Raw genomic sequence first — 25,324 nt, 5'->3', positions numbered from 1 at the left:
GCAAAGGGAGACTGGAAGATGAAGAGCTCTCTGTTCAGCTGTTCAGAAAGTTCTGAGAAAGGACACTCAATCTCTGGTTTGACACAGCGTTTAAGAATCATTATGATTCTCAGGCCCCTGGGTGGCTCAGTGGGTTGAGAGTCTGCCTCTTGATTTTGGCTCAGGTCATAATCTCAGGGTCCTGGGATGGAGCTCTGGGACAAGCTCCATGCTCAGTGGGAGTCTGCTTGAGATTGTTTCTCCCTCTCCTCCCTCTGCCTCTCCCCTGCTCACAAGCTCTGTGTCTCTCACTCTCAAATAAATAAGTCTTAAAAAAAAAATCATGATTCCTAAACTCTATTTTCCCACAACTAGCAATCAGAACCGGATGGTATAAAGGACACAATTTGTATTTCATAGATTTTAATGACAAGTATGTTTTATTTCATTACATATACTATATTCATCAGCTATATTAGGAAATGTTTTAAGAAAATATCTAAAGTGTCATAGTGTCAATATTTAGCAGAATAAGGAAAACATAGTTTTTCTGCCACAGGAATTCCTTCCCTAGAAGACACACACATGATAATTTCACAAATGGAGCACTTTCTGTGGATGCCTTACACGGATTAGCTCATCTCCTCCTCAAAAAGAACCCTTTTCAACAGGCACTATTAGAACTTTAAAAAAAAATTATATATATATATATATATTTAAAGATTTTATTTATTTATTTGACAGAGATTACAAATAGGGAGAGAGGCAGGCAGAGAGAGAGGAAGGGAAGCAGGCTCCCCGCTGACCAGAGAGCCCGATGCGGGGCTCGATCCCAGGACTCTGGGATCATGACCTGAGTCGAAGGCAGAGGCTTTAACCCACTGAGCCACCCAGGCGCCCCTAAAATATATATAAGGATTTTATTTGAGAGTGAGCGAGCGAGCAGGGAGGGAGGGACAAGCACTCTCCTCACTTAGCGTGGAGCCCAATGTGAGTCTCGATCTCCCAACCCAAGAGCATGACCTGGGCTGAAATTGGACATGTAACGACGGAGCCACCCAGGTGCCCTGATACTATTCAAGCTTTTGTTTTACAGAGGAGTAAATTTAGGCTTGGAGAAATTACTTGCTCATAGGACTGTAATTAGAATTCAAACTCAAGCAGTCTGACCCCAGAGCCCTGACTCTTCAACCTATTCTTCACCTACAGGATAAATGTCCAGATTTACTAGGCTTGGCTCATCCATTTCTTTCAATCCAAGCTTCAGGTCCATTTCTAATCTTTGAAAAGCAGAATAACCAGTTTCAACTGAGAATCACAGAGAACCTTTGAAGGCTATTCAGCCTCTGCTCTGAATGCCAGATTCACCATCCTGGGTTGGCCTCCATGAGCTCAACTTCTGTACCTTTCGACAATCAGTCCCAGGTCAGTGCTGATGACTTCCCTGGGCTTCTTGGGTATGGCTTCTACAAATATTTCTATTTACTTTGTTATGGATGTGCATTCCCACCAACTATCTGGTTCTGTGGCTGAAATTTCACTTCCTTCAGAAATGTTTGTAAGTTTTCTAATGGGATGTCTCAAGTTCACGCTGCCATGGGGATCTGTTCTTATCTGTTTACTTTTCTTGGGTTTTTGTTTTTTCCAATCTAAGTAATATGATCTGGAGGTAATGTATCCTGCTTTCCAGCTGCCCAAATTTAATTTTATAGTCCTTCCTATTTACAGTGGAGGTGTTTTATTTCAATTGTGCTCATAAAATGAGCCAAGTTAACAAGATGTGCCTGAGATAAACAATCTTTCAGAGATGTTTCTGAAGCATGTGTAGCACATTCTGTCCAATTCCACCAAAACAATGTACACATAGTATAAAAGTACACATTGAAATATGTGGGTGGGGCATGGGACAGGAAAAGGTGGATGGAAGAGACAGACAGGTACAATAGTTGCCTTGATTTCAATTAGTTGGGAGAGAAATTCTTCCCTAGGTTCCTCTGTCATGACTATGTATATGTAGCGTGTAGCTCTATAAAGAACTAAAGAGAAAGTGATGACAGAAGAAAACTGTTCTAGATGGAAAAAGGCACGTTAAGTGTTTTAAAACCAGTTAATAAGAAGGGTCATAGATTTTTAATGACTTACAAAATATACATCCATCACAGACCAATGGATGAAAGCCAAACTTTACTTGGAAGGAAGATTATGCTAGATAAATGATCAGATGTCTTTATCTTTTTATTAACAAGGCTAAAAGTAGAGAAGTCTATAATGGATGGATAACAAAGGGGAGAGATTTTATGGTAATTTGTTGGATATGGTTTATTCTTTATCTTCTTTATGCTCCATTCCACTCAGGACATGACACAAAAATGACAGTTTTAGCCTTATAGAATTAAAAAACTGCTTTCACTAAAACACATGAGTATTGAGATATCTCTGCTTTATTTTCTTTTTTAATTAAGCACACTGGAAACTTTAGTCATGAGGCACTCCACTCTGTCTCATTAAAGCTTGTTACTCACAGGCTTTCTTATTGGGTCCCATAATGGGTAAGTGTTTACTGGGGCATGGGGGAGAGATTGTTGCTAAGCTGCTAATGATACCATATGTGTCCAAATCTACATTCTTATTACTCCTGTGGGTCTGCAATATTATTTCCACTTCTGCTATGCAATATACATGAAGGCAACTCTGAATTAATCAATTGTTATACAGAAAGACAGCTGTTGGTTATTTCAAGGAAAAACCTTTGTGTAAGAAGGAAAACCTACTATGTACTATAAATGGGATGGAAATGGGTTTTTAATATTAAAACTACTTGGGAGAATTAGCAGGCAGTACTTAACTTCTTGACAACTTAAGAATGCACTGTGCTAGCATGTTATCCTACTGGCGCCATTTTCCTTTTGCTATGTAAAGTTTATGCTGTAATTAAGCAATTGTGCAGTGCAGCTGGCTCTCAAATACGAACTTATCCAACACAAAGTTTAAGAATGAGTCAAGTAGGTATTCTGGACTCTTCTGCCTGAAGGAAAGAAAAGGATGGGTTTTGTTTTGGTAAAGGGAAACTCACCCTTTGTAATCCTATATACAAAAAGTAGGCATTCTGTAAACCACTAGCAAAAAAAGTTGTTTTGGACTCACTGAGCTAACCCAGAATGAAAATTCTCCCTCTTCTGTGCCCTAGGAAAGACCGGGAAGGGACCCAGGTAATTACTGTAATGGATAACAATAAAGCTCAGAATGGTCCAAGAGAAAATGCTTACCAAGTCAGCCTTTTCTTTGATGCGATTACAGGCTCACCTTTTCAGGAGCTTCCTTTAGGTCATTTTAGCGGATCATTCAATAGACAATGTGGTTAGATTATTAGAGGTAGCTTGGGGATATTTACTTGAACCCTCTGCTGTACAGATGTCTTTATCCTTGATTTTGTTTCCAAACTGCCTATTCAAACTTTTCCTATCAATATACCCATCAGAAATGAAACCAAACCAGCATTCAACTGATACTTTGGTTTTCTGAGCTGTCAATGTTGAACTGACCTATCTCACATCTTTGACAAGGACGGATTAGCTACCAGGTAGCTCAGCCTTAAAGATTTCCTCTCTCTTTCAGACCCCCATGGCATTCCTCTGGCTTCAGTCTCATGACACAGCTAGGCACTAATCTCCTCTGAAGCAGACCGATTTAATCTTCTCAAGCCACAGCCCTTCGTTTTCTATCTGCTAGAAGAGAGGGAGAGGGAACAGGCTTCTCTTTTTCCTCAGGTTCAAGCTTAACACCCCACCAATTTCACCCTCTGTTCCCGTCAATGAGGCATGCACCTTTTATTGACTTCTGGCTGCAACCCTCCCAGCACAGAAGCCACTAGGTTCACCAAGTAGAAAGAGCCTTGGTCAGAAAACTACCCGAGGCTGGTGCTTAAGCTTAGAAGTTTGATAATCATACCACAAAATTATCTTTCTGGAAGAGAAATGCGCTAGCATAAAAGCAGTGGATATATAGTTTAGCTTGTAATTTGGATCCTCGGACTGTTATTGGCAAAGATTGCCTGATCTTACTCTCACCAGTCTTGGGCATTTATTTTCTTGTGGAAAGCATTTAGGTGTGGTTGTCTGTGATAGCATAACACTAAGGTTCTGTGCACCAGTCACAACTGACCAAGCAACAATCACACCCAAATATTAAAGCGATCATTCAGAGCTGGCAGCTCCATCTCTAGGAAAAATGCAGCCTTCAGGGACAACCAGCAAGTCCAGATACTCTGTTGAAAACTAAATAAAATCTAAGAATTGTAGGTCATCTAAGAGTCAGCAGCGCCATTGTTAAGCCTCCAAGAGAAGTTGGGAACTGAGGAATTGCTTTAAGGTCATGTTTGGCATGAAAGGGGAAAAAAAAAAAATCAGAATGAAGGAGATTCCCCAACTGTAACATGACCTAGATCCTTTGCAAAGCTCCTGCTCCAGAAAGCTGTTGCCCGATGCTATTTTAATCAAATCCGGCCCTCATTGCTGAAACAGCTCGTTTTACCAAGAGCACTATGGCAGACTACCAGTGACACGTGCGGTGATGTTGGCATCATTTAACTAGACTGCTGTTCATTGCTTCCTGCAGAGATGGTAAAATGGAATCCATGTTTGTTGACACTGGTAGCCACTCTCTATGTTCAGGTGTTGGGCTCATATAAACACACACTTTTCCACTGATATAAAAATAGATCTTATTCACCTCTACGATTTCAGAGGCTTTCTTCTTTTACCCTCAAAATGCTTAGTCATTGTAGCCATCAAGAGTCTCTGATCATATCTGACTGACATCTCAATAAGCATAAGATGGAGGCTAAGGATGCTAGAAAACCATGCTTTAGTAGACAACAGAGGAATGTACAGAGGGGAAAGGCTCACAGCATTTTAAACTCATGGCAGGACTTCACAGTGATCTTAGTTCCAATGCCGGACATATTCCAAGGTTCCTCGTCTCCCTAGTGATTTTATTTCCACTATAGGAAAACAGAAACCAAAAACGCACTAAACTATACATGTGTGACTAAACCATACATGGCCAATGTCTACAGAGAGGTTCATTCCATAAACGAAAGGACTGCTTCAAGCAACCACCTCAACTATGGCCGTGACCCACTCTAGTGGCAGAACAAAGCTCTGGAACTTCACAAGTAAATACGCATCTGTGGTGATTAATTTTATGGGTCAACTTGACTAGGCCATCAGCTGCCCAAGTATTTGGTTGAAAATCATGCTGTGCGAGTGTTTTGGGATGAGGTCAACTTTTAAATTGGCAGACTGAGAAAAGCAGACTGCCCTCCGTGATGTGGGTGAGCCAAAGCCCAGCTCAGTTTAAGGCACAACCATGCCCGGAGTAAGAGAATTCTCCTGCCTAACTGTCTTTGAACTGAGACATTTGCCTCTAAAGATTTTGGACTTGCTGGCTTTTATAATCAAATGAGCCATTTCCATATATGGCTCATTTATAGTTTATTATATATAAATGTTATATATAATATAAGGAAATACATATAAGTACATATAAAATATATATTTATAATTTATATAATTTATAATTTAATAAGGTATATATGTATTAAGGGGTGCGTGTGTATGTGTTTATACAGCTTTCAAATTTGAGACTTGAAGTCTAGGTTGACCAGGACACTTTAAGGACTGGTAATTCCTTTCAGCTCTAAAGAGAACTCTTACTCAAATGACAAATGCCTGTGTACCACAGTGCAAGCGTGAATAGATAATATTCACATATCTGACAATTCTTTCTTCCCTTAAGGGCTAACGATTGCTTCCAGCAGTACCTCGAAGACCAAGTTTTAGCCACAGATTTCCCCCAGGTGCACATCTCATCGATGGTTGATAGAGAGGGTTATTACTATGATCATCTAAAATTCAGCCAGTAGCCAAAGAGTTATGCTGTCAGCGGTTCTTTAGAAGACAGCCAAGATTCACAGTCCTAACTGTATCAAAATATATGGCTCTGGGTTAAAAAATAGACCTCAAAGGTCTATTTCAGAAAATGTGGTGGTAGTCAAGGATGGTCAAAAACACATTTCCTTAAACTTCTTGCTACCGAGTTTGTGTTAAATTTCCTTACATTTTTGGAGAGAGAAGGTGTTCAGAGGAAGGCCAGTGGTTGGAAAACTAGAGAGCATGGCTCTGCCCTCACAGACCGCTTCTGATACAGTTCCTGGCACTGAATCCTGTGGGGCCTTTAGTACTTGGAGTTGAGAAAATAAAGGCACTATGGACATCAATAAGTGGTCGTTTCAAAGTAGTAATCATTTTCGCTAATGTTTTAAGCACATAGATTTATTGTGAGAATACAACAGCATGTTTGAATATCCTTGCTCAGAAGGCTATCCAATCATGCCAGTGCAGAAAAGTAAGTCCAACTCAGACATTCCCTTCATACTGTCATTTTCCTAAATAGCAACACATATTCCTGAAAAGATGACCAACTATTGAGCTATATTATTTTTTGCTGGCTATCTTCCAGGAAGGCTACTTAGTTCTAGAGAATAAATGTGTCCCGAATCTCCTGTTTCTTAAGGACCTAAAAGCAAAGTCAACACACCTTAGCTCATCTGAGTTGGCAAGTGAAGAAGGGATTCGTATTTACTGAGCACTTACTCTGTGCCATGAAATACTCACATATATTCTTTTATCATTTAGTCTTGCCAATAACAGAGTTTTTGATACTTACAGAGAGGAATTAAGCGGTTGGGTGACATGACCAGGTCACAAAGCTCGTATAGGGGATAGCACCAAAGTAAAACCTGTATGTGATGCTTTGCTCCTCCCATACTTTCTTACCCGGTCAGACTGTCACCTGGAGATGGTGATATTATAACCTTAGGAATAGAGCAGAGGCTTGGGAGTTTTGAACTAGACATTTTATTTTGGTACAAAACCACCCATCTCCTCAAGGGTCATTCCTTCCCTCCATTTGTAAGGTAACGGTCACAATACATGTCCTTTGCCACAGAACCATGGTCTCTGGAGATTATTAAAATATAAATATAGTATATATATACATATATATAACAGTAAAAAATATATAGTAAATATATGTAATACAAAATTTATAAAATACAAAATATATAATAAATAAATGCTTTACAGTACTGCGAAATTCTTGGCCTCAATAAAAGCATATGGTGATCAGTAACAGAATGTCACCAAACTTCAAAATGGTGGCTAGTGAAAGAAAAGAACTGCTGAGCTAAAAAGCAATGTTAACCACTTTCTGAAATCAGTTCTCTTAAACCATTATTGGTTAGATTAGAAGTACGCACATTTAAGGAAGTAACAGTGAGACAATATTTAAAATGACCCTGTCACTACTAAAAATGTATTGGATCACTTTTTCTACTCTTCTCACTTGTTTTCTTTTTTGCTCTCAGAGAATGATTTCACGTTCTGCTCATGTGTTTGAGCAAATGAATGGTCATGACATTTCTTTCCATGTTGTGGACAAACACTGAAAATGTGAAACAGAAGGTGTTACCTAGAATGCAGAGACCATCTGTACAGTTTTCAGATTCCTGGCTTAGCCCTTCACAGAATTTGCCCCCGTTCCTTGGGGGTGGGGCCGTACACTCCCGAATCCGCAAATGCTCGCACTCTGGGCTGCAGACCGACCATTCGCTCCACACTTCCCAGCTCCCATCCACTTCAAGGGAAACAAAAGGAACCACCATTAGAATGACGCGGGCAGCTCTCAGGAGACTCACCCCAGGACTGCTGTTGTTCTTATAGCTGGATTTTAAAGAAATCACTACCACAAAAAAAAAAAAAAAAATTCTGTTTATCTTCTCTCCATAGTTTCTTTCCTAAAGACAGAGACTAACAAAAGCGGTGGTGTAATTCTCTGCCTATTTCAGGAGGAGACCAGTTACTGAATTTAGGAAAGCATTTGCAAGATCAGTGCCCCCTGGGGTGGCTAATAATGTCATTACCCATTCTTTCCCAGTCTTGCATGCCCAAGTACCTCTTAGATGGACAGATAAAGTATATGGGGGTGATCATCAGTTCCTTGTGGGTTGACAGTTCAGAACAGAGAGTAGAACGAACTATCTTTAAGCCCTAAAAGCCCTAAACAATAAGAAGTTAAACCTATATATACTGACAGTATTAAAGTAAAACAGGTCAGTCAAACCCCAAGATACCAGGACTTACATAAATAGAATTTCGTGGGTCACAGATTGCTGCTCTATGTAGAAATGAACAAACTGATTTTAATTCCACTAAAAATTGACCCTAGAGATTATGGCAGCTGTTGGAGGCAATTGTCCCATTACCTCCTAGGAATAGTCCAACCACGCTTATGTGGGTTAAGATAGATTGTGCAATTTTTAATCTAGAGCAATGAGTCGAGAAGAGGGTAACCTAAAAAATACTGAACTTGAAGCAAAATGTCCGACTACTTGTCTCGGTTATGTTCACATATTGGCTCCTGGGCAATCCCTTAGCCTTACTTTACTGTTTCTGTCAAATGGGGGCTAATAAAACTCACAACACAGAGTTAAACGACATTACATGTATAAAAGTATCTTGCACAGTACCTGGCACATAGTAAGCACTCAATAAATGTTTACTGGATACGAGTTTAAAATGAAACTCCAAGAATCAGCTGCTGGCAAGAGCCTCAGCTTAGCTCTGAGCGGAACTAGATCTGAAATTTTAAAGACCTGAGGCTCGAGTCCAGTGTCCTTGGAGTTAATGTTTTATAACGCATGTGAGACCCAGGATCAATTTATTTCTCAGTGGGAGGATACGCTTTCCAGAAAGAAAGTCATCTTCCATCTCATCTATTCCTCATTGTAGAAATTGGGTTAGAGCCAGTAAAAGATGAACAAAAGAGCTTATAAGAGCCATATTTGGTCAATGAAGCTTCTACAGAAAGGAAGGCAAACACAGACCACATGTAAAATAGAAATTGCTGTGATATTGTATGATCTCCGCCAACTGCACTGGAAATAAATACAACGCCGAGAAGGTTAGTTGATTGGTAAGTGATGAAGATGGGGCAAATTTCTGCTACCTGCTTTGTGCTCATGGACAACGCCATCTCCATTATCATATAAGTGCCACCCGATGGGAGAACCCAAGGAGAGAAGGGAGGGCTTAGCCTGACTAGACATGGGTGATATGGAAATACTTCAAAGACTTTGGTTTGTTGATGGTGAGTGTCCAGGATCATGTGAATGAATATTAAACATATGTACGCCCCCAAATGGAGGAATCTCACCCAGTTGCTTGCTATCCCAGCATTTTGGACAAAGGCTGCATTGTGAGATGGTGGGAGAGGATAACTTTGGGAAGGAAGGTTCTACTCAGTGCTTCCCACCAGCTTACTAGTGTTGGTGGGTCAGAAGGGAAAAAGGGAATCTACACATATCTCACCAGGACAAAGAGAAGTGCAGGTTATTTTCTGCACTGACATTCCCTCACAAAAGGCCCCACCATTGAGAGGAGCTGGGTTGGTGCAGGTCCGGGAACGTTTCTGCCATCCTCTACCACAGCGAACATTGCAGGCTGACCACTCTGTCCAGGAAGACCAGCCTCCATTCACTGAGAGAGAAAAGTGGGGAGGGGAGAAAGAAAGGAGAGAGGTTTTTACTGATTGCCTACTATGTGCAAGCCACTGCGCCGGGTGTTGTGAGTTCGGCATAAAGGGACCAAGAGACCCTGCGGACCCGACTGTCTGCTCCATCATGAGGCAACAGTGGGGCTCAGCTTGTCTCTCTCCCTCTGTCTACTCATCTGATAGGAGAGGGACCCAGAGAGTTTCCTCTGTGGGAAATTATGAAAAACGGGAAGAAGTCATCAGCATTATCTCCAAAGCACTTGAAAAGCCAGAGTATAGGAGGAAAATACCAGCATTTGAATTTCTATTACTTTAAGTGCTTCAGAAATAAATCCCAGGGCTCTTCTGTGGTGAAAGGGAATACCTTTACTTAAATAGCTGGGAAGTTCTTTTATCAGATACCTGAGATATTCAGCAAATGGTAATGTTTGTTTCTGGTGGATTTCCTATGCCAGTAGAGGAAGCGCCCACAGCATGTCTGGGGAGGATGGGGGTGGATGCCGGATTTGGGAAGGGTCGGAGGCAGAAGCTGCCCACTTCGCTTCTTTTCAAATATAAACACGATGGGAGAAAATGAACGACTTTTAAAATAATTTTTTAAAAGAGGGATCAGAAATGTCACTCTCTCACAGAAGTCCAGTACTGGAGGGAAGAGCAAACACATCTCCCCCACCAAGTGGGAGAGGCAGGAGAGACCACAGTAGTGGATGACCCCTGAAGTCCTTTCAGCTCTAAACAATCGAAGTTGTAATGAAATACATATCCCTCTCCTTCTCTGCTCTCCGTCCTCCCTATCCATTCCTGGCCTTTGGGCTGGTCTTACCATAAACCACCACTGTGGCTGACAGGCTCCTCCTCTTGGCCACGATGTTGGCTGCCATGCAGGTGTAATTGCCTGAGTCCGAGAGTCGTGCCTGCCGGATGATGAGGTTGTGGTCAGCCCTGGTGTCAATGTTCTCGTCTTGCTCGGAGTCGATGGGCTCCTCATTTTTCAGCCACTCTACCTATAGGAAGAAAAGAATGCTTCCTGGTCATTAAAAAGAAAAAGAACTCTTTCCTGGAATTGCTAGGTGAGCAGTTCTGGTGTGGGGGAGATACACATTCCTAACATATAGAGCAACGGCAGTGATTTTTTCCATATCTCATTCCTTTTATTTAGGCAATCTGGCATATTCAGGAAATGACTACTTCATTTAGTACATGATATGTACTGACTTTGACCCCATTTTTTAAAAAGGCAATGAAAGAGGGAAAAGAGGAGACTACAATTAGGTCATTTCATTATATTTCATTCTATTGCAAAACTGATGATGACGACTATGTTTCCATGACAAGTCCAATATGGAGCTCAGAAAATCAACACATATTGCAGAACTTTGTGCTGAGAGGATATTTATGTTGTCACACAAGGTTTCAGGTCAATGTCTGCATTTAAACACATTTTAAGAAAGGTGGAATGGGGCGCCTGGGTGGCTGAGTTGGTTAAGCATCCAACCCTTGGTCTGGTCTCAGCTCAGGTGATGATCTCAGAGTGCTGGAACTGAGCCTTGCCCCAGGATCTGTGCTCAGAGAGGTAGTCTGCTCTCCCCTTCTTCCCCTACCACCTCTCCCCCTGCTTGCGCTCTCTCTGTCCCTCTCTCTTCCTAAAATAAACATTAAAAAATTTTTTTTAAAAAGGTGTGATAATGTATAAAGGCCAATATAATACAGATTTGGGCAATCATAGGGATTAAAATCCAAATCTCAGTGTTCTCTAGTCTTGGAGATACATTTCTCTAGTGATCAGTTAGTAAAAACTCCTTCAATTATCCAATTTAGGCTGGGTTAGATGCCCAGCACACTTAAGGCCCAGCTTCTCTTCTGGAAGAGAGGACTTCTCTGAACACAGACTAGTCCCATCTCTGATATACTTTCTCTAGTTTGCTCCTGGAGAACCTATTTTCCTCTTTCCAGTTCTGCTCTAATCCAACTGTTAACCCAAATGTCACTTTCCTTGGATATCTGGAGAAGACAGAGATGGAACCTTCTGCTCCCTGGATCGTCACCCTCCCCCTAGATAGAATTCACCACCCTTAGTGCCCCTATTTTATCAAAAGGGCCAATTTCACCCCTGAACTGCCTACCTTCTCACTGTGTCCTGCTTCCACATCTAAACAACATCTCCACTCTCTAGTGCCATCTTGGTAGCACTAGATGCATCTCATTTGACAACAACCATTTACCTCTAGGTATCAGTGTATATTATACGCAGATATTTAACAGACACATCAAAACCATAATTTAACACAGAAAAGCTATAGCAGTGACTACCCCAAATAGACACCACATAGTAGCAAATGTGTTGGGGGACTTTCCCTCACACCCTGCCCACCATTAGCGCAGGTGATTCAAAGTTGGTTTTGGAATAAGATAACTCATTCCTGTTTAAATCCAAGGAATTCTAATTTCCAATAAACAAGTGGCATCTGTTGTACAACAGTTTGGTTTTGTAAAGATTTGTTGGTCTCTGTGATGAAATTTACCACAGGTACTCCCCCATTAACAAGAGTTCAGAGTACCAAAATATCACCATCCAAAAACTACCCTCTAAGAGGTCAATTTTGGAAAATAAAGTGACACAAAATAGCTAGAATAAGCGATCTGAGAACTGCTTTTACATATCAGGAAGAGGAGAAAAAGGAATGTGGTTCAGGGCCACAAAGTAAAGAGGAAAGGGTGACTACCAGCCTGAGTTCCTGAAGGGGTCACCCTGTCGTGTCCCAGCCTGGAGGAGGCATAGGCACTAATGATGACCGCCCTCCCCCAACCCAGGTAATCTGTGCTCCCTCTGCTCCAGTCCTTCCGGACTACTTCCAGTCCTAGAAAGTTCAAAGCAAGTTCCCACTTCAGGGCCTTAACACTTGCTGATTCCTTTGCCTGGAAGGCCTTTCCCATAAGCACCCTCATGGCTCAATCTCACTTTCATTCAAATCTTTGACAACTGTTACCTCCTCAGAGAGGTCTTGCCTAATAGACCTTTTTCCTAAGCAGCCTCCCTTCCTGCTCCACTACTCTGTCCTATCTGCTTTAATCTTCTAATATTTATCTCCACCTCATAGTCTTAAAGATAGTAATGTCTTTTGCTCTTATAATGGTGATCCTAGGAATTTACTAAAGGGAAGTATTAGGGATACAACAAGGATCTAAACACAGTAAATTATTTTTGGTAGAGAAAGGGAGGGAGGGAGAAAGAAAACATATGCCAAAGCCACATGCTAAACAGAGCTTTGTTTAAATAAATCATGATGCAACAATAGGATTTAATGTTATATAGACATGAAAAGTCATGATTTCAACTAGTGAAAACATAGAAAATGCTCCTAATACATGAAAGAGTCAAAATGCAAAATTATGTTTATTGCTATCATAAATTCATAAAATAAAAAAATCAGGAACATATATATACTTAAGAAATGGAAGAAAAATGCAATATGTTCAGAGAGGTTTTAAGAGAAACCTTTTCTTCCTGATGGTTAATTGTGGCACATTCAACGGAAAGCTATTTAGTAATCTGACAAAATCACTTTAGCTTAAAAAATCTCTCTTAATTACCATGTGGCGCAGTGGTTTTCAAATTTATATTTAACCATAGAATGTTTCCCTCAGTCTAATGCTTATCTGAAAGCCCAAGATGAAAAAAGAGATTAGGAAATTTCTTATAACTGCTGAAGAAGTGGGTACGGGAGCCACAGATGCGAGGGACCCTACACTGCATTAACATGGCCATTCCCAGAGCCACTGCTAGCAGAACTCCAGGAGAGATCATTCTTATCCTTCCCTATGTCAATCATGCCCTGCAGAGATGTTCAGTACACAACCTGTACCACCATACAAGTTGCCCCCACCATGCTATCTACCCCCTACCCACCCATATGGACCATGGACATATGCAATGGTCTGCTGCTGGGTCTCCCCAGTTCATAGTCTGAAAAAACACTGGTACAGGATGAATTTGATATCATAGTTATATACACGTTGTGGTACACTCAAGTGTTTACGGTGTCCTGACTGAGGTCCCTCAATCCAATTATGTCTATAAACAAGTGGGGCATTAGGACACTCCTGACTGTGGGACTGTTTTTCATCTGTAAACTAATAGTTTATCCATTAAACTGGTGGCAGGATCTTTATGAGGAGATCAGTTTGGTATTTTCTGGGCTTATAAAAATGACAAATTGCTCTTGGATTTACGCTTTTGTCACTTAGAGAAATTTTAAAACATTTTTGATGAGCTAAGTGCTCTTAATGTTGAGTAGTTTAATAAATAAGATTAAAAAAAAACACCCTAAACCAGCAGTTGCAAACTCAAATGTTCCTGGGGGCCAGGGAGGTATCATAAATACCCAGAAGTGGCCCTGGGTACAAGACATCCATGAACATCGCTTGCATATTAAAGACAAGGGGCTGCTCATTTCCCCAAAGGAATGAGCTCACTCTCATTTGTCTTAAAAAATGTTTTGTTTTTTTTGTTTTTCCCACTTGAGGTAGAACATGACTATTTAAAAAGAAAGAAAGAAAGAAAGAAAGAAAGAAAGAAAGAAAGAAAGAAACCAACCCACAAGTATAATGAAAGAGATAACGAGCTCATTTTGCTTAAAAATCTCTTGCTTTTAAAGTATCATGGCGGTCTTTCAATTTCTGGAGTATGGAGCCTCCATGTCAGGGTGTATGGGAACGCGGCCACCATTTATGACAAAATGTAGATGATATGACTCGTGCAGCCACCAGTCAGGTTCAGACGGTGGCTACCAGTGTAACCAGAGCTTCCAACTCTCATGAGAAAACCAGGGACACCTAGTCTCATGTAATATTTCTCGATTCTAACACGATGGCTCAAAAATTTATTGCAAGGGCCAAAGAAAATACATCCAGGAACTAGACCCACTCCCTCTTCCCCACGGATACAACCCATCAGCCTCCTGGCCACTCGTGAACGTTCCCACATAGAGGGGCTTGGCGTCCTTCACTGAAGTTAATTCCTTTCCATTAGCTCTGCCTCCCCATCATCCAAAAATGGTATGGTTCATATGTATCATATGCCACTCTCCAGGCTTTCTCCTGGAAATGTCTGACAAGTATCATAAGGGCATGAATATTAAGTTGGAAAATTATTTTACAAGAGGTTGCCGACACCGAGAATGCCTTCATTAAGCCCTTAACAGAAGCAACACAAATTTTCCAAATTAGCATTATGGGATCAATACATTGACTGTCTTGAGGCTAACGGACACTTGTAACACTAAAGCCAAATGACCTCGTGCTCACAGGTCATCTCTTTGACAGAGAGGCTTACCGGTCCAGAAGGTTGTTAGAGGCATTCACTCCTCGGAGAAACAATGCTTCACATGTTTCTCCTTATGCGGTTTAGATGGATAATCCCAGTTAGGCGTGTGTGTGAAGAAACTAGTTACTTAGAGGTAATGAGCTTATGGATTTGCAGGATGCCTGCATCTATTAGCATAGTGTTATGTACAGATGGTCTGCAATTTGTAGATTTTTCCAGTTGATAAACAAATCTGGAAAAGCAGACCATCAAAGACAATTAGATTTCGTGCCAGACAGCAGGTTCCTGATCCGTCATTCTGGTTAGCTGAGGACCGAATATAAGTAATTGATGAGCCTATAGGTTTTCTCAACAACAGGCGGCAAGGTGCAATTGGATGGGGAGGGAACCTCCTTTGGAAGAGCAATGGACTAATGCTTTGTGGGGGCTTCCCTTATCTGAGACCTGGGTTATAGGTGAAAATGTTCACGTGAGACCTAACATTTCACCTCTAGGGACCTTTTGTCCGAGACATCTATGAATGTACACACATATACCTTATACTTAAATATTTCCATCAAACATTATGCTAGAATTCTAATGTCCCTGCTCTTGTTCTTAATATTTCATAAAAGAATGAGAAGGCAGTGTTACTAAACTTTCAGAAATGTAAAAAAACAAAACAAAACTAAACAAAACAAACAAGACTAGAAAGAAAAAGCGATTTTCATAGGCCAGCTCTCTTCCTATGCAGGATCCCAAACCACTTCTCCTTTGAATTCTAGATGGCATCACCCTGAAATTTTTCCTTAATATCCCAGAGAAAATGCCAGTGAGGACCATTTATTGATATCATGTACCTCTCTGCCAATTCCAATCTTCTGTCAGGATTTGCTAGACTGGTTACGAAATTGAGTTGTTCATATGTATTATAGATGTAAACTCAGATTTATGACTTATGAAGGTTCTCCATTTACTCATTGCCTGTGATCATCTTCTTTCTGAAAATGACTCAGTGGCATGTTCCTTAAGAATATGAACAATGTTTTAAATATTCTTACCTCTTTCACAGAACCTACTTCCAAGGATGTTCAATGGCATCTCTTGAATACATTTTTTTTTAAGATTTTAATCTTTATTTATTTATTTTTAAAGTACATTTTCTATCTCAAATTGATGTGATTACAAATTTAGAGACTGGTGTGCTATACATACAGACATATAATAAAACTTCAAGCTGCGCTGTGAGGGTCAAAGGAGAATGATATCCTAGCTTTAGATCCTGGAGTTGAGTGCAGATATGATACAGAACACAGACATTGTTAGTGAAGTTGTTCTTTTTTTTTTTTTAAGATTTTGTTTATTTATTTGACAGACAGAAATCACAAGTAGGCAGAGAAGCAGGCAGAAAGAGAGAGGGGAAGCAGGCTCCCTGTTCAGCAGAGAGCCCGATGCGGGGCTCGATCTGAGGACCCTGGGATCACGACCTGAGCAAAAGGCAGAGGCTTTCACCCACTGAACCACTCAGGAGCCCCTATCGAAGTTGTTCTTAAATATATTCTGGGAGCCACTTCATAATGGTCTTATGTTGAATTTTATGTATTTGCTCCAAGTATAAATTATATAAGAGTAATCATTTTTTTTTCTTCCTACTACAACTAGGGATGGCTTGGGAAGGACAGCCCATAGGACACAGTGGAGAGAAAGACTACATTAGGGAGTAAGAGAGGAAGAGCCAGGCAAATATTAGAAGGGCATAGCAGTTCCCAATGTGGTCATTCCCTATGAAACATCTCAAACTTTCTGTGAAGTGCCCACCTTACAAAATAACAAATGTGATGACTTCTGTGAGAAAACAGAGAGAAAGCAGAGGAATTCGTTCTACCTGATCAGGGGCTAACTAAACCGAGTCAGCACCCAAGGATACCTTGCCCAGCGTTAGATACATAGTCAATGGCAGGGCCAGAATCGGAAACTGAGAAACTTGTTGGCAACAACTGTGCTCAGCCATCTCTACCATTTGGCAGATTTGGGCAGAATGACCATATGCTATTTGCAAAATTACACTGAAATAGAGAGGACTGGCACCGTCAAAGATAATTTTGTAGACATATTTCAGGATTTCATGATCATTCCTAAGGAAGAGCTGTAAAAATTTTCTTGATAAAAGCCACACTGTTGGAACAAGTGTATGGTCTCCTAGAGGCCTGATTTAAAGGACAGCTCTCATTCGAATGTGCACCTTCTGGTTATATTACACTAACGTGTCAGAATTGTTCAGGATGTGGCCAGAGTTGTTTTGACATAAAAAATTACTCAATATTTGTCCATGTATAACTCATGAAAAGTTATGGTAGCCCTCTCAAAGTTATCTGGTGTTTCATTTGCTTTTTGGCCAGTGAGCAGAAATGAGTGGTGCACACAGTCCATGAAATCAGGCTGGGGCCATAAAGCCTGCAGTCCTAAAATATTTAAGAAGGCTGAGTGTATCTAAGACATTGGGGGATATGTCGAAAAACATTTGCTTTCCTGAGAAAAGGAATAGGTATTTCTGGCCTTTTACCTGTTTGGGCACAAATGTGATTCTAAAGACATGACAGCCATCCTGTGACGATGAGCAAAAGGCAGGAAGCCACAGAGATGCTGGTGATGGTCTTTATACTCCCAAGTCAATACACTGTGACACAAGACGTTATCTCCTTTGATTCTCAGAACTCCAAGGTACGCAAAGAAAAGATTTTCTTTCCATTTCACAGATTCTATGACTTGCCCAATAGAGAGCATACTTGGAAAATGGCAGTGTTAGAAGCAGTAGCCTCCAAATACTTTTTCTTTTCTTCTTCTTTTTAAAATATTTTATTTATTTATTTGCCAGAGAGAGAGAGAGATCACAAGTAGTCAGAGAGGCAGACAGAGAGAAAGGGGGGAAGCAGGCTCCCTGCTGAGCAGAGAGCCCCATGCGGGGCTCGATCCCAGGACCCTGAGATCATGACCTGAGCCGAAGGCAGGGGCTTAACCCACTGAGCCACCCAGGCGCCCCTCCAAATACTTTTTCTACCACAAAACACTCTTATGTCTTTTACTGACCGCATAACGTGCTGTTCTTTAACATTTCTCACAATTTGACGTGCCCTTCTCGAATAAGTCTGAACTGTGACTTACCTATTGCATAGCGTGACATTCCTCTACTCATGATCAAGCATACTGTCCTTTTCTTTTTCTTTTTTTAAGAGATTTATTAGAGAGAGATGGCATACACTCACATGTGAGTGGGGGGAGGGTAGAAAGTGAGGGGGAGGCAGACTCCCTGCTGAGCAGAGAGTCCATTGTGGGGCTCAATCCCACAACCCTGAGACAACCCTGAGATCATGACCTGAGCCAAAGCCAAGAGGCGGCATTCAACCGACTGAGCCACCCAGGCGCCCCTGAGCATACTGTTTTCTAAGGTTAGTTCAGGCCATTACTTGTTTTGCTGCTTTCAGATGAGATGTCACCTGTCCTCTCCTCTCTCCTTGATAATATTTCTTTCAAGTTATTTATAACCATACTATCAGGTTTCCCCTTTTGTCTTCTTTTTCTTGCCAGACTGTATAGATTGATTTTAAAGCTACCTACACTGCAGTTTCTTCACTTTAGCTCTACTTATCTGATTATGCATCACAAAAGGAACCAGAAATCCAGCTTAATTGTGAAGTCAGAGCAGCAGAACCAGGCAAATGATAGAAACCTAATGATCACAGATTGAATTGCACTCGCTGATGCTGAAGGAAATGACAGACATGCAGAAGCCAGAATTCTGATGATGCAACTTGATGTTCTGACACTGTCTGCGTCTTGTCAGATCAGTGTTGTCCTTTAACTTCCCCTTTTCAGTTATGAAAGTCAGGTGCAGTCTGTTATTTTCTTATTCATTTTGACAGGGAAAAGGGTATCTGAGAAAGGGAACACCCGGATCCACTGTTTACCGAAAGCGCAGCAACATTGTCACTAGTGAAGAATGAGCCCTGTTTACCTTACGTAAATGTAAATGTAAATGTAAATGTAAATGTAAAACATTTACAGGAATGATGATCAGGGCAAAAGATAAGATGGAACTGATGAAATGTCAATAGGAGAAGGGGGAGAGAGAAGCGATGGGCAGAGGACTCGTCAGGGGATGCACCTGCTACCATTTTTAGCTGTGTTTTCCACAGTGCGACACATCTTTGCTTATTCCCATCTGCTAGGGAAAAAGAAGATTCTGGGTTTGAACTTTGATGAAGCAACACCTAGAAGATGCTTCCAAAGCTTGATATCCCAAGGAGTGATCATGATCATAGTGTCACATGCCATTTCATTTTAAGAGACTATTTTAGGATGGGAAGAATTAACAAGACTGTAAAGAGCTGACTTTCAGAGAGACTCAAAACTGTTTCTCTGTTCACATTTTCTCCCATAATTTCTACTATGTAAATCAGGTATAAAGATGGTGGCTATTAACAGTTCCCTTTTCCTGTTCCTTGCTACCATGTAACATATACTCAAATGCTCAAGCTCTGAGAAAATGGCAATTTTAAAGGATTTAAGCATTAAAGACTCTAAACATTCCTATCATAAACTGGTTTTGGAAGCTGACATCTGAGTTACATACAATTAGATAAAGATATACAAACACATATCACTTACACATACATATATACACACCGCTTGAGAAATCTAGTCTGCTCAGAATAAAAATGTTTCCATCAGCCACAGTGAAAGGCTAATCATGTAATGATCTACAAAGGAAATGCATGGACAGATATGGATTAGCTTCCGTATATTGGGTGGCTGAGAATGAATTAGCATAATCATAAATTTGTTCCAATTACAGAAGGCAATTATCAAAGACCAGCGTACAGCATTATCAAAATGAAATCACCAAAGTGCATCTACATTCCAGGTAGATGCCATTGAGTTAATAGTGCTTTAAAAAAAAAAATAGTTCTATACTCGTTCATCTTTCATCTCTTTGATTACTATACACTCCATACAAGCTCCCTTTTAGCTGACAGACACAAAGCCACTATGAAAGAAGAAAAATAATACACGCTGTATGAAAAAAAAAATCATGCTCAATATAATAACACAACTGTAAAGTCTAAAGTCTTGTATGGATAATTTCCCTAGATCAGTGGGTAAAGATAGTGCTTTTAAATTTTAGACAGTAATTCCCATCACCTCTTGTGTTCTCTCCGAAATATTGATGAGGGATAAAACTGTGACTAAACCTGTCATCATCTGCTCCAAACAGAAGTTCTCCGTGCAGAAACATAGTGCTGTTTGGCTCGGGTAATTCCACTGCTGTTCATCTGTTTTCGTTTTTGCCTTCCCATCGTACAGAGAACCTGCTGCCTTGTTTACCACTGCCCGTCTGGAAAGGGTCCAGGAGAGTTAAATCTATTTTGTAAAGAGGGCAACAGATTTAGTCTCCAAATTTGAGAGCTAAAAAAGGCAATTCAACTTAACTAGATAAGATTATACATATGTATTAGTGTGCACCCAGGAAACAGACATGAAAGAGAGGCTCGAGAGAGGGCAGGTTATGGAGAAAGACAGAAACCGCATTTCTATTGTGATGACATACAGTGGGTTGTCCCGTTACAAAGGGTGGCGGGTCCAGCAGAGCAGGAGGAGGGAAAAGAGGAAGGGAAGGGAAGGGAGACTCACATTTTACTTGTACTGACCGCTATACAGTAGAGACTAGTCTAAGCTCTTCCACATCTTAACCTACTTGCTGAACTGGGCATCCTTGTGTTTTTATACTTAAAAAGTAATTGAGAAGGCAAGAACTGAAATATTCAAACATGCTGAAAATTCTAGCAACTTAAATCAATAAACAAACAAAGCCTCTTTCCTTTCTTTTTTCATAGCTGTGTCTCTTGAATTCTTTGGCAAATGCTCATTCCCTATCATGACATTTCAAATGGGCTTCCACTCCATTGACTCACTGGAATTGCTCTTGCTAAGGCCACCAGTGACCTCCAAGTTTCTACATTCACTAAATGTACATTGTTTTGCATTCTTATTGGACTTTCAGGGATAATGAGATAGAGAACATTCTCAAATTTTCTCTTTCGTTTTTTTTTTTTTTTAAAGATTTTATTTATATATTTGACAGAGAGAGACACAGCAAGAGAGGAAACACAAGCAGAAGGAATGGGAGAGGGAGAAGCAGGCTTTCTCCAGAGCAGGGAGCCCAATGTGGGGCTCATTCCCAGGACCCTGGGATCATGACCTGAGCTGAAGACAGATGCTTAACGACTGAGCCACTCAGGTGCTCCCATTATTTATTTGTTTGTTTGTTTAATAATTCCACATGTTCTCTCTTTCCACCCTTCTGGTCAATCCGGCCTTGTCTCTTTTATTGGCTTCTTCTCTATCCAAACATGAAGTGTTGCATTTCATTGGCTCTCAGGATTAGGCCCCTCTCTACACCACGCTGTAAAATGTATTTCCATACGATATCACCAGACTTGTGTGTCATTCATGGCCACATACTGAACATTTCCAAATCAATATCCTCAGTTCATTGACCGTGAGCTATAGCTTCTTATATTCAGATGCCTGCTCAGCATCTGTTTCTGTATGCTTCAAAGATACTGTAAGCTCAACATGTGGAACTGGATTTAGAGTATTTTTTCTTCCAAAAGTAAGCAAGGAATAGAAGATTTCTTTTTTTTTAATTTTTAAATTTTTTTATAAACATATAATGTATTATTAGCCCCAGGGGTACAGGTCTGTGAATCGCCAGGTTTACACACTTCACAGCACTCACCATAGCACATACCCTCCCCAATGTCCATAACCCCACCACCCTCACCCTACCCCCCTCCCCCCGGCCACCCTCAGTTTGTTTTGTGAGATTAAGAGTCTTTTATGGTTTGTCTCCCTCCTGATCCCATCTTGTTTCATTTATTCTTTTCCTACCCCCCAAACCCCCCATGTTGCATCTCTACTTCCTCATATCAGGGAGATCATATGATAGTTGTCTTTCTCCGATTGACTTATTTCGCTAAGCATAATACCCTCTAATTCCATCCATGTCATTGCAAATGGCAAGATTTCATTTCTTTTGATGGCTGCATAAGAAAATTTCTTTACATGTCTGACATTATAATATTGGAACGGTTCTCATCTGAAAATAGGGATTCATGGAAGAAATGGGAGGGTTGGTGATAATTTTACATTAAAAAGCACACTCTTGATGTCATATATAGTCATATATAGACTACGTGGAGCAGGAAGGGACAGGCAAAGCTAAGGCAAATAAATCCTTAGAAGACTGCAACATTATGCTTGGGGAGACCCTGGTAGAGTGAACTGGAAGGCTATGATGGGTCTATATCGTAAAGAGCCTTGACGAGAAGTGAAGGGGTAAAACAGAATGAATGAAAATTTGTGACTGATTTGATAAAAGATTTAAAGAGAGGGCAGTCGAAATTTGGTACCCATATTTCTGACTCGGACAAGTGATATAGGGGACACAGATGAAAAGGTTATTTGGGGATGTTGTACCAATATACACTGACTGAATATTACGCTGGTCCTAATATACAAAGAGCATTCTCAAATCAATAGACATAAACAAACATGACAACAGAAAAATAAGCAAAGTATTTGAATAACTCAGTGATACATACAGTGAAGTTTACAGTGTATATAAGGTTTTGAGATAGGGGCATATGGGTGGTTTAGTTGTTAAGCATCTGCCTTTGGCTCAGGTCTGCCTTTGGCTGGGTTAGGGCCCTGCATCGTGCTCACTGCTCAGCAGAGAGTCCACTTCTCCCTCTCCCACTCCTCCTGCTTGTGTTCCCTCTTTCAGTGTCGCTCTCTGCCAAATAAATAAATAAAATGTTTAAAAAAAAAAAGGCTTTGAAATAAACACCTTCAACCCAGATCTCTCTTCAGCTCCAGACCAACATAGTCAACTACTTTCTGGGCCTATTTCCTCCACAGGCTTCAGAATAAATTGTATCCAAGCCTACAGGCACGTGTGATATCAAGCAGAAAGTGTAAAAAGGCTGGCAGGGGGTGGAAAGGGTAGGTTCAAGATAAAAAGCCCTTGAAGAAAATCACCATTTTAACGACACAAAAAGGGAAGAGGAGACTGCAAAAATACATTGTTGATATTGAAGAGAGAAATCAGAAATGTATGTGTCATGGAAGCCAAAATGAAAACATTTTAAGTATTTAAAAATTACCCCTGAAGTAAAAGTTGAGTATAGTAAAGTCCTAGGCTCCATTTCGACACCAAAGCTCCTCTTACAGCATGTGAACTAAAGGACTCCATTCTTTGTTAATGAATGTAAATGGATAAAAGAATGAATGACTAAATAAATAAAATATTTCCCTCCTCTGTTCACGTTCCTCAGTATTCACTAGAATTTCCCCAAAGTCAATTGGCCCAGCTGAAAAATAAAGCAGTATCTCTTCTTCAGTCCTTACAATAAAACAAACCCCAGGCATATAAAATATTAAAAATATAGTCAGTGAAACCACAAAAGTACCATAAGTACCGTAAGAAGGCACAGGTGAGTGTTTTGGTAATTTTTAGACTGGAAAGAAATTCCTGCATGGTATAAAAGCAAAAGCCACAAAGATTGACTATTAAAGTTTTAAAGTTTAACATATGTACAAGACGCCTTAAACATTAAAAATCATGTTTGCAACATATGACAAAGTGTTGTTATACTAAAATCAACCGAGATATTAAATACATCTTGCAATCTGTGCATCATGATGCCTGTGTAATAAAAATGGATGCTGGATAATATGCTCTACCAGTATGTACTGAATGTCCGCTTGCTTTCTAATATACACAGATCATGCGAAAATCAATAGGAAAGATGACTTCCAACAGAAAATGAGCTAAGTACATGAATAGACTATTTAGGAGAAAAATATGTATGGAGAACTAACATATAAAAAGTTGTTCAACTTCTCCAAAAATGAAAAGGAGAGGATTGCTGTTAGCCTATTCTTGTGGCAAAAAACCTAAAACCATATAGGGTTGTCAAAATTGTAAAGAAATAGATGCTTTCATTTACTTTAGGTGCTGGTCTAAATTAGTTCATCCCTTTTGTGGGACAATCTTGCAACTTTTACCAAAACTGAAAATCCTGCCATCGTGTGATGTAAAAACCCAGAGATATGTGCTTGGATGATAATTATAGCCTTATTTATTTTAATGAAGAAAGTGGAAACAACCTAATTGTTCACTAACAGATTCAATCAATTATGCACATTTATTCCTCGGAATACTATGCAACCATCAAAAAGAAGGATGCATTGCTAATGGGACATTGCTCCGTGAGACATTCATTAAGTGTTAAAAGCGGATCTTAAAACTGTATTTCTATCATCTCTCCATTCAGACACTCACAAATAGCTAGTAGGCAGCCCCCCAAATGTTATTTGGGTGGTGGAATTTTCAGTGATCAAAATTTCCTTCTTCCTAAATCCCTATAGGGTTGAAATTTTTAGTATGAATTATCTGACCAAATTTCTGGCTCTCTATTTTATAATTACAGGTCCACTCCCTGGTCCCTTTTTAGTTTGATGGGGTCATGTGACTAGTTCTGGTCAATGAGTCCTCAGTGGAAGCTGTTTGTCAGTTTCAGGAGTGACAATTGACTTCCCTGTGTTGAGACTCTCTTGACTTCTCTCTTTCTCCCTCTGCCATTACAGCTCACAATTTTTTTGAGAATGGCTATTCCATTAACCTTGGAACTGCAGTAAGACCGTCATGGACAGAGCTACCAGATGACATATGATAGCTACGTAACACAAGAGAGAACTCAATCTTCCGTGTTTTAAGCTACTGAGATTTCTAGGTTGGTTGTTTCTTTATCGTAATCTAGTTTACCTTATTTTCTGGCATCTATACTATGTTTTTAAGCAGAAAGAAAAAAGCTATTTTCATTAAACAAAGATATGTTCCTCCAAATGTTTTTAACACTCCCGGTCTCTATGAGGTAAACAAATTATCTTAAATTGCGTATCTTTCTTCCCCACCACAAACTAATATATTAACTAGAAAAGCAATCCGTTTCTAGCTGGCTGCCAGGCTAAGTGACTGTCCCACACTGCATTTTGTCTTCATAGGAGTCCTTACCTGGTTATTTTAGATAACTCCTTCATTTCTGCATCATCTTACACAGGGTAGATCATGGTTAGTGAGTCATCGCATTCACACTCTAACCTCTAAGTCCACGGAGGAAAATTTAAATGAAATTATATTACTTTTACACATCATGTTTACTTCAGTTAACTATATAATTTGATCAGCAAAATTGAGTTTTTCCAAATCTGTTTTTATTTTTTTTTAAAGATTTTATTTATTTACTTAACAGAGAGAGAGATATCACAAGTAGGCAGAGAGGCAGGCAGAGAGAGAGAGAGGAGGAAGCA

General features: G+C 40.2%; 1 protein-coding gene across 10 annotated transcripts in view; it reads right to left on the bottom strand.

Moving 5' to 3' along the window:
• UNC5D (unc-5 netrin receptor D) overlaps nucleotides 1–25,324 on the bottom strand; it is a 558,362-nt gene that overhangs the window by 97,548 nt on the left and 435,490 nt on the right. For 5 of the 10 annotated variants that reach the window (XM_047717048.1, XM_047717051.1, XM_047717050.1 and 2 more), the window contains exons 5-7: nucleotides 10,415–10,595; nucleotides 9,408–9,575; nucleotides 7,510–7,674 (exon numbers count right to left, since the gene is read on the bottom strand). In XM_047717048.1, the coding sequence (XP_047573004.1) occupies nucleotides 7,510–7,674; nucleotides 9,408–9,575; nucleotides 10,415–10,595 (514 nt within the window). The remainder of the gene's footprint in view (nucleotides 1–7,509; nucleotides 7,675–9,407; nucleotides 9,576–10,414; nucleotides 10,596–25,324) is intronic. The other 5 variants (XM_047717055.1, XM_047717056.1, XM_047717058.1 and 2 more) reach the window with 2 other exon arrangements.

The sequence above is a fragment of the Lutra lutra genome, chromosome 2 (assembly GCF_902655055.1).
Source record: "Lutra lutra chromosome 2, mLutLut1.2, whole genome shotgun sequence".
NCBI lineage: Eukaryota > Metazoa > Chordata > Mammalia > Carnivora > Mustelidae > Lutra > Lutra lutra.
This window is presented reverse-complemented; position numbering and strand designations above follow the sequence as displayed.